The following is a 9926-nucleotide window of genomic DNA, read 5'->3' as shown; positions in this document are numbered from 1 at the left end:
GCCTGAGTGAGCCGTCATCATCTTCCCGTGTCAGTCCCGGGCCTCAGAAGAGCGTCCTCTGCTCTCCAGCGGGGCTCTCGCACTTAACAGAAAGGAGCTGGCACGTCCAGACGTTGGCTCTTAAGCTTAGTGAGGCTAGATGCGCCGGGGATCACTCTGACCCTCGGTCTCCTTTTCTCCGAATGGGCTTCATTCCTGCCACCCTCGCGGCTGGGCTGGCGGGTGAGCGGCCACGGTCTATGGTGAGCATTTCAAAAAGTAGTTCCGATCTAGAAGCCTCACCTGTAGAGGGCAGTTGACAGTGCTCGTGCACAGGCTGCAAGGAAAGTGGGTCGGGAGGCCCCCAGCCCCCCAAGGGGTTAAGGGACTGTCGGCAGACGGGAGACTAATTAGAGCTTAATGAATTGTCATGGATGAAAGCCCCAGGAGGGTGTGGATCTAGGACACATAGCTCACCAAACGGCAGAGGGGGGGTCGGCCGTGTGTCCCCAAAAGCAGGGCCTCAGAGGGCCGGGTGCTGCTGCGGCTGGGCCCCCACCTTCCGAGTCTGTCTAGAAGCTTAAGTGGGGGACGTTTCTAGACCCTGCCAAAGCAAACTCCCCGTGCTCCCTCCTGCCCCCATTGTGGGGGGGGGGGCAGGGGGGGTCCCGCTGCCAGCTTCCACCGTCTCCACCGCGTGCCCCCCCCCCCCGGCTGCCCCGTGGGTTCAGCTGTGGCCTCCAGGGGGACCTTGCCCGGCCTTGCCCTAGGCAGTCCTCGGCATCCCCTGGCCTGGCAGGGGTGGGAGGATGTGTCTCCTGTGGCCTGGACGGGGAGCAGGCTCACTCAGAACAGAGGAGGTGGGTGGAAGGTTCTGGGGGCCTGGCCAGGCCGCCTCTGTCCCAGGGGAGGGGCGCGGGTACCCCAGCCACACTCTCCTCCTCCTTGGCCTCAGAGCTTGATGGCAAATGAGTCCCCGGACAGTTTGGGGGTGGGGGGAGGGCTCTGCAGTTGCCCAGGTCCCACCATGATGGACAGATCTCAGGGCCCCTCCCCGTGGGCCCCCCCCACCCGTGAGCTGGTGCTGAGGCACCCCGTGGGGAGCTCGACCGCTTGCTCTCCCCAGCCCCTGGAAGGAGGCCCACAGCTCCGCGGGGACCTCCGCCCACCTCTTCAAGACCACACGCCTCTCCCGGGCCACTGTCACAAACGGCCACCAACCCAGGGCTTAAAACCACACACACTGGTTCTCTGACAGCTCTGGGCTCAGAAGTCCTAAGACCCAGGCGTGGGCAGGGCCGGTTGCCCCCGGGGCCCCAGGGAGCCCCGTCTCCCCCCTTTCCTGGCTTCCAGAGGCGCCGCATCCTGGGCCCGCGGCCCCTCCTTCCTCACGGCCGGCGGTGCGGGGTCCGCCCGGCTCTCTGCCTCGCTCTCGTGGGGACCTCGTGGGGATGCTGGGCACCCCCCCCCCAGTCGTCTGGGACAGTCTCCCCATCTTGAGGTCAGCCCAACGGTATCCTTAAGGTCATTGGCACACGGGATCCTGGTGGCCACCTAGGGCGACATTCAGGGGTTCCAGGGAGCAGGTTATAGGCATCGTAGGAGTGGCTGTTCCGCCAGCCCTCCCGTTCAGGTCAACTCGACGAGGCCTCCCCAGGCCTTGTGGGACCAAGCATCAGACCGTAACAGACCCCCCCCACCACTTTTCCCAAACCATCCTGCTGCCGGTAACCATTTTCACGATTCCTGTCTGCTTGGCCCCCCAACACGACGCCCCGGGAGGGAACCGGACACGAGAGGCCACACGGGGTGTGAGTCCACGTGTGCGAAACGTGGGGGCTGGGGAGGGGGGGCGGAGGCGATGGCTGATGAGGACGGGGATTCCTTTTGGGGAGATGGAATGTTCTGGAATTGCAGAGAGGTGATGGTTGCACGACACCGTGAGGGAACTAAAGACGCTGAGTTAAAAACTTGAAACGGGACACATGCGGCCACAAAGGCCCAGCCCCGGTCGGGACCTGCCACACAGTAGGTTTCAGGAGGAGAAATGGACACACAGGGTGACTGGGTAGCTGGGTGTCTCCACGCCCCGGACCCCCGTCCGCGGTGACCGCAGCCGCCCTGCAGAGGGCCTGGTCATGGCGGTGACACTCTGTCCTTGCAACACAAGTCACCTGCCCACTGGACGCAGGGCCGGGATGGCTCGGCCCCCGAGGAATTTGCATTTAGGTGGGAAGAATCTGCAGTGGCGGGGGGGGGGGTCCCCCCGTCACCTGGCCACAGCAGGGAGGAAATGCCCTTCAGCCCTCATCCCGGCGCCCGGGCGTGCCGACCCCAAAGCTTTGTGTGGTGTGGGAGGAGGGGCTGCGGTCCCGGGGGCCCCACCGTCCTGCCCGGCTGGCTCAGGGCAGGCCCCTGGGTCTGCGGAGCTGACAGAGGTCGTGGTTCTGTGGAGGACGGGGGTCCCCTGACCCTGGGAGAGCCGTGGAGAACGGGGCGTGGGCTCGAGTCTTGGATCTGCTTGTCACCTGCTCTGTGGCCCTGGCCGGGGGGCTTCCCCTCTCTGGGCCTCTGCTCTCCCGTCTGTAACACAGGCTGATAAACAGCTCACTTCCTCCTGGGGCGTCCAGTGCGCGCCTGCCGTGTGCCGCGCATCCGCAGATGGGGCTGTCACCTGGGGTGGTCCTGCCTCCCCGTCTGGGGACATCTGTGGTTGTCATGACTGGCGATGCCCCTGGCGTCGAGCGGGTGGGGGCCGGGGACGCTGCTGAACACCCCGCAGCGCCTGGGACGGCCCCCCGGAGAATGACGTCACCCCTCAGTGGTGACGGCTGTCATCCAACCCTCCCACATCCCCCGGTGTCATTGTGCAGATGGGAACCCTGAGGCCGCAGAGGACGTCTGTTGAGAGCTCAGGTGTGAGCTGGCCTGCAGTGGGTTGGCGGTGGCCCAGCAGTGACAGGAGATCCAGAGCGAGGGGGAGCTGGGATGTGCTCAGAGGTGGGGCTCACGGCACCTGCTGACGGACTGGCTGGGGGCGGGGGGTTGCCACGATCCCAGCTTGTGCGGGAGGCGGGGCGGGGGGGGTGGAGCGGGGACGGCTCCCCGTTGCCTGGGTGCTGCACCCCCCCCCCCCCGAGAGGTCGGGCATGCGACCGGGTCCCCAGGACTGGAGCTCAGGGGAGACGTGCTGCCCGAGACACAAAACCAGGGTCATCAGCTAACAGTGGCAGTTAGTCTGGGCAGCCGGGAGGAGGGGCCCCAGGTGGGTGCCAGGTGCTGGGCAGGGCGGGGACGCAGGGTCTGGGCGCAGGTGCGCGTCACCTCCCCCAGGGCTGCGGCCCCGGGGGGGCGGAGAATGGTGAAGCGGTCCCACCGCCCCGCCTGTGCCCTGGCCCGCCCTTCCTGCAGCATCTGCTCTGCTGACCCTCTCGCCTCCCGCAGGGAACGGGCCCCGGACTCTAACGACCCCGCAGAGGCAGGACCCGAATCCAGACCTCTACCGGAGAGGGAACCCAGGGTCCCGGCCTCCTGACGCCACCCTGAGGCCCCGGGAGAGGAAACCGGTCTGCAGAGGGGCCCTTCCTTCCCGGGGTGCCCAGCCCCTACACCATCCGAGAGCGACAGACACAGGGGGTACCCAGGACCTCCGGGGGAGGCGTCAGAAGCTCCGGCCCCCCCCCGCTCCCCCGCCCCCGTGGAGACGACGAGGCCGCGCCTGAGAGGAGGTTTCGGGTGACGAGCTGGGTCCCAGCTTGGGCGGCCCCGCTCCTGTGACAGGCAAGGCACAGAGAGGGTGCACTGCTCATCACAGGTCACAAGGGGCGGGGACGGACAGCACCTGCTGTACCCTAGAAGCTGGGCCGACCTCTCGTCGCCTGATGCCTCCTTCCAGGTTCCGTCTTTACCCATATCCTGTGCCGGCTAATTTTTGAGAATTCTTTCCAACTTAAAAACAACTTAAAAGTTTTAAACGGTCCGCCCTCCTGTCTGGCCTCAGCGCCTTGCCTGGACCACGCGGCCCCCGCTCGCAGCGTTTGCCCCTGATGTGCCCTCCCCCCGCCCCCCCCCCCCCCCACCCCGAGCCATCTGCTCGGTCTCTGATGGAACATTCCTCTCTCGGTAGATTAGATCTTCGCAGCCCCCTCGCCACGCCGTCCCTTCCCTGGATATACGTTTCTCCACCGGCGGCCCCGGGAGGAGGGAGAGGGCGTGTGCATTAACCTCCTTTGATATCGTTCGGCTCCAAGAAAGCGAGCTCTCGGTCTTCCGTGCTCCGTGCCCCCCGGACCTGGAAGATGTTCCCCACATGGTAGGTGTTTGTTGACTGACTGGTGGACAGAGGCAGTGAATGAGGGGAAACAGCGTTATGGTGTCTCCAGAGGTGACAGCAGAAGTCATTCTTAAGGACATCCCCGAAGCTAAGGTAACGTTGTATGTCAACTATACTCAATTAAAAAATTCTTAAAAACCAGGACCAGGAGAGCCGTGTTGCAAATCGTAGCCGGCTTCACCCGAGACCGTCCCCTGCCACCTCTGATGTGCTGTGTGGACCAGAGCAGGTGACTTAGGTTGCTTTGAGCCTCAGTGTTCCTGTCTGTAAAGTTAAGGTGACAGCAGCGTGTCCCCCCCCCCCCCACCAATGCGGTTGTTGTGGGACCATCCAGGTGGAGCCCTGACCCCAGGGCTGGCACAGAGCAGAGGCGTTTGCCCTGAGGAGGAGGAGGGGGAGGTTCACAGTCCGGCTGACGGGAGACCAGCGATAAACAAGGGTTTAATAGCATTTAGAGAGACTAGGATGGGGGCACCTGGCTGGCTCCGTCAGTGGAGCTCTTGAGTTTGAGCCCCACTTTGGGTGTAGAGCGTGCTCAAAAAAAATAGACGAGGATGGGGACCGTAGTACAGAGAGTCACCAGGGGAGTGACATTAGGGGTGAGACCCAAATAAAGTCAGGGAGAGAGCCATGCAGGGAAGGTGTTCCAGGCAGAGGGAACATCGTGTGCAAAGGTCCTGGGGCAGGACCTGTCTGGCGTGTTGGAGGGACAGCACGAAGGCCCGTGTGGCTGGAGCAGAGTGAGCAAGGGGGAGAGAGGGAGGAGGGGAGGGCAGAGAGGGGACGGTGGCAAGTCGTGCAGGGCCTTGGGGGCCTCAGGGAGGACTGAATTATACTCGAGGGGGCTGAAATTCTCTGCTGCAGAAAGAACCAAGCAGGCAGTTCTGCCCGCACAAGGAATCTGTTTGGGGGCTGAGCCATACCGCCCATTTCCTCGTTGGGGCAAAGCCAGAGAGGCCCCAAGTCCTTACAGTCAGAGGCCCTGTCCCCAGTTCCCCGGGGAGAGGACAGTTACCCCTTGACCACAGGGAACAGCACAGGCTGGGACAGGGACCTAGGAGTAACCTCACACTCAGGGACTAGTTTAAGGTAGGAAGTTGCCGGAATTGTGAGTCGGGCAGCTGAACAGGGGACCGTCCGTTCTGACTCTCTTGTCCCCTCCTGGGACACGGCCTCTCCGTGTGCTGTTCAGGGCAACGACATGGGGAGAATGACCTAGAAAAACAGCCTCAGAAGGAAGTTTGCCTTGGGGAAAGACCGTGTCCCTGCAATGCCCAGGTCAGAATTAAGGACAGCTGCAGGGGGAGGGCACAACCAGCCAGCACTCGCTCCCTCCCACAGCCTCCCCACGTCCGCCAGCCGGGGGCAGGGAGCGGGGACCCGTGACATCCCGGACACCGGATGATGCTCGCTTTCCTCGCGGTGTGAGCTGAGAGTGAGCAACCCCCTTCCCACCGCTCACGGTGCTGTCCCGTGCGGTGTGCGAGTCCCCAGGCGTTTTGGGGGGGGCACCTGCCCACGGATTCACGCATCCGCCCGAGTCGAGAATTCCGTTTGCTGTTCTGTGTTCCCGTACTTGGCCGTGAACAGGGCTATGCTGTCTGTGATTGCTTGGCCAGCCGGTTTGTCTCTAAGCCCCGTCTGACTGCACCCCGGCTGCCTTTCTCTGCGGGTCCATCCGTGTCTCCCAGAGCCCCGCCACAACCGGGGGTCACAGCTTACTTCCTCCCCCGCTGATGGACACGTAGGTTAGCCCCAGTCCGCGCTTTCACGCGACAGGCAGCAAACCTGCGTGGCCACGGCGTCTGCTCCCGCGCGGTCTTTGTCAGGGATCCACGGCCCCTCTTGAAGTCTCGCGCCAGTGCCCCGAGGCCCCCTTCGCAAAACGCCACGATGGCGGCGGCTGAAAACGACAGGACTGTGTTCTCTCTGTGTTCCGGAGGCCAGAAGCGCAAACTCAAGGGACCCCCCCCCCCGGGCTGGGCCCCCGCTCAGGGCTCTGGGGGAGGATCCTCCCTTGCCTCTTCCAGCTCTTGGGGGTGACCGGTGACCTGCGGTGTCCCGTGGCTCGCGGGTGCACCCTCCAATCCGCCGACACGGAGCCGTCTTGCCCGCGCGTCTGTGTCCGAATCTCCGCTCTTCATCAAGTCGCCAGTGGCTGGACGAGGGCCGCCTTGCCCCAGGGTGACCCCGTCTTCACTGGATGGCACCTGCAGAGCGCAGACTCTCCCCCTGTTACGTGACTCTCCCCCAGCGTTCGGTGGCAGTTACTCGGGGGCTCCGTGTGTTACTTCCCCAAAGGGCCCAGGAAGGCAGGCGCTGGCCTCACAGATGTTGAGCAGACGAGGATCTGCTGCCTGAGCCCTTTGCCGAGCCGGGCCTCTGGGGACAGCGCGGAAACTGGCAGCCTCTCCTGGGACGAGGGGGGGTCGGGGGGAGCCTTGGGGGGCTGCAGCTGCTAAGATGCCGAAAATAGCGGACCGGCTAACGGGGCAGCCCCCATCCCTGCCATCTGGCTGGAGCCTCCCCACCCACACCCCACCTTGACCCCCGGGATCTGGGCTGCAGCCCAGAAGAGTGGGGGGAGGGGTAAGGGGTGGCGGGGCCAGCAGGCGAGATGGGCAGGCCCGGGGCCCTGCACGCCCCACGCCATCTGGCCTCCCTCCCCCAACCCCTTCACTCACTCCTTCTGCCTCAGGGCCTTTGCACTGGCTGCTCCCCCAGCCCAGCCCTCCCTTCCCCCGGACACCGCGGGCACTTCCCTGACCGTCCTTTGTGTCTGCGTTAGCTTCCCGTGGCCGTCACAACAGACTACCACAAACGGAGTGGCTTAAAACAACAGAAATCTATTCTCTCTCAGCCCCGGAGGCCGAGTCTGAAGTCAATGTGTTGCGGGGCCCCGTCCCCTCCGAAGGAAGGCTCCGCGGGAGGATCCTCTCTGCCCCGTCCAGCTTTCGGGGGCTCCCCACAACCCTTGGCTTACTGACCCATCACTTCAACCCCACCTCGGTCTTCACGTGGCCTCACTCCCTGGGCGCATCGGTGTGTGTCCAAGTTTCCCCTCTTGTGATAGGACAGTGGTCAGTGGAACAAGGTCCCGTTCACAGGTACCGGGGATTAAGCCCCGCATGTGTCTTTTGGGGGGGGGGGGGACACAGGTCCACCCACATCTGGGTCTCAGCTCACGTGTCACCTTTCCAGCTGCACCTCCTTCCCCCGGCATCACCGACTCTTCCTTTCAGAGCACCCGGGGCACATTCTCTGGTCTTGCTGCTTGTGTTGACTGAGCCCCGAAGGTCATCAAGCAGGTGCCGGGTCTAGGCTCTGAGAAACCGGAAGTGATGAAGACAGGTGCCTTGGAGAGGTTACACTCCACAGGGAGCAGACGACGAACAGGGTTTTAACCTGTAATTTCATGTGCTGGTTGGACCGGTGTAGACACGGAACCGAGGAGGGGCAAGATGGGGGGGGGGGCAGGGGGGAATATTTAGACCACCTGTATCCCCACAGGGTGGATGTGAGCCCCAGGAGGTCGGGGTCTACATCTGCCTTGTTCATCAGTGTGTTTGGAGACTGGTATACAGTAGGCAGTAAGTGTTCTGGGGGCTGTACCCCAAAATTTAACCTATATTTGTGAAGTTCTTCTCCAGTTCAATAAATGTTTCCTCTTGCAATTTATTTTTTATTATGATAAAATTCACATAACACAAACTTGCCATTTTAAAGTATACATTTCAGTGGCTTTTAGTATATTCACAGAGCTGTGCAACCATCAGCACCATCTAAATCCAGAACATTCCACAACCCCCGAAAGAAGTCCCGTCCCCGTGAGCTGTCACCCCTCACCCCCTCCCCAGCCCCCGGCTCCCACGAGCCCCCTTCCCGTCAGTGCATGAGCCTGTTCTGGACGTGTCACACCCGCGGACTCACACCCCGCGTGGCCTCTCGTGTCCGGTTCCCACCCTGAGTGCCGTGTGTTCGGGATCCGTCTGCGGGGCGGCGGGGGCGGGCGCCTCGCTCCTGCTGGGGACCGAGTGACGTTCCGTGTGGATGGAGCACGTTTTTGTTCATCTGTTGATGGGCGTTTGGGTGGTTTGCACCTGTTGGCTGTGGTGGGTACCGCGGGCACAGGTTTTTTGGGCCCCACGGCGGATAACCGCGTCTTGCGCACGCATGCTAACTTTTCCCTCCCCCCCCCCCCCCCCCCCCCCCCCCCCCCGCCCGCAACCCTCAGGTGCCCACGAGGATGGTGGCGCGGCCCTAGGCCCAGGCTCCGCACCATGACCTGCTGGCTGTGCGTCCTGAGCCTCCAGCTCCTGCTCCTGCCCGCGGCGCCGCCCCCGGCCGGCGGCTGCCCCGCCCGCTGCGAGTGCACGGCGCAGACGCGCGCGGTGGCCTGTCCCCGGCGCCGGCTGACCGCCGTGCCCGACGGCATCCCGGCCGAGACGCGCCTGCTGGAGCTCAGCCGCAACCGCATCCGCTGCCTGAACCCGGGCGACCTGGCCGCGCTGCCGCTGCTGGAGGAGCTGGACCTGAGCGAGAACGTGATCGCGCACGTGGAGCCGGGCGCCTTCGCCAACCTGCCGCGCCTGCGCGTCCTGCGCCTCCGGGGCAACCTGCTCAAGCTCATCCCGCCCGGCGTCTTCACGCGCCTGGACAACCTCACGCTGCTGGACCTGAGCGAGAACAAGCTGGTCATCCTCCTGGACTACACCTTCCAGGACCTGCGCAGCCTCCGCCGGCTGGAGGTGGGCGACAACCACCTGGTGTTCATCTCGCGCCGGGCCTTCGCGGGGCTGCTGGCGCTCGAGGAGCTGACCCTGGAGCGCTGCAACCTCACGGCGCTGTCGGGCGAGTCCCTGGGCCACCTGCGGGGCCTGGGAGCCCTGCGGCTGCGCCACCTGGCCATCGCCGCCCTGGAGGACCAGAACTTCCGCAGGCTGCCCGGCCTGCTGCACCTGGAGATCGACAACTGGCCGCTGCTGGAGGAGGTGGCCGCCGGCAGCCTGCAGGGCCTCAACCTGACCTCGCTGTCCGTCACGCACACCAACATCACCGCCGTGCCGGCGGCCGCGCTCCGCCACCAGGCCCACCTCACCTGCCTCAACCTGTCCCACAACCCCATCAGCACGGTGCCGCGCGGCTCCTTCCGCGACCTGGTCCGCCTGCGCGAGCTGCACCTGGCCGGCGCCCTGCTGGCCGTGGTGGAGCCGCAGGCCTTCCTGGGGCTGCGGCAGATCCGCCTGCTCAACCTCTCCAACAACCTGCTGTCCACGCTGGAGGAGAGCACCTTCCACTCGGTCAACACGCTGGAGACGCTGCGCGTGGACGGGAACCCGCTGGCCTGCGACTGTCGCCTGCTCTGGATCGTGCAGCGCCGGAAGACCCTCAACTTCGACGGGCGGCTCCCGGCCTGCGCCACCCCCGCCGAGGTCCGCGGCGACGCGCTGCGCAACCTGCCCGACTCCGTGCTCTTCGAGTACTTCGTGTGCCGCAAGCCCAAGATCCGCGAGCGGCGGCTGCAGCGCGTCACGGCCGCCGCGGGCGACGACGTGCGCTTCCAGTGCCGCGCCGAGGGCGAGCCCGCGCCCACCGTGGCCTGGGTGACGCCGCG

At 64.6% G+C, this 9926-nt stretch overlaps 1 protein-coding gene across 1 annotated transcript in view; it reads left to right on the top strand.

The window, feature by feature from the left end:
* The first annotated feature begins 8546 nt into the window (after window positions 1-8546).
* LINGO3 (leucine rich repeat and Ig domain containing 3) overlaps window positions 8547-9926 on the top strand; it is a 16476-nt gene continuing 15096 nt past the window's right edge. Inside the window, exon 1 of the mRNA XM_040461708.1 lies at window positions 8547-9923. Within this exon, the coding sequence (XP_040317642.1) occupies window positions 8593-9923 (1331 nt within the window). The 5' untranslated portion in view covers window positions 8547-8592. The remainder of the gene's footprint in view (window positions 9924-9926) is intronic.

Source organism: Herpailurus yagouaroundi, unplaced genomic scaffold (genome assembly GCF_014898765.1).
Source record: "Herpailurus yagouaroundi ecotype Mexico unplaced genomic scaffold, PumYag 295, whole genome shotgun sequence".
Classification (NCBI taxonomy): Eukaryota; Metazoa; Chordata; class Mammalia; order Carnivora; family Felidae; genus Herpailurus; species Herpailurus yagouaroundi.
This window is presented reverse-complemented; position numbering and strand designations above follow the sequence as displayed.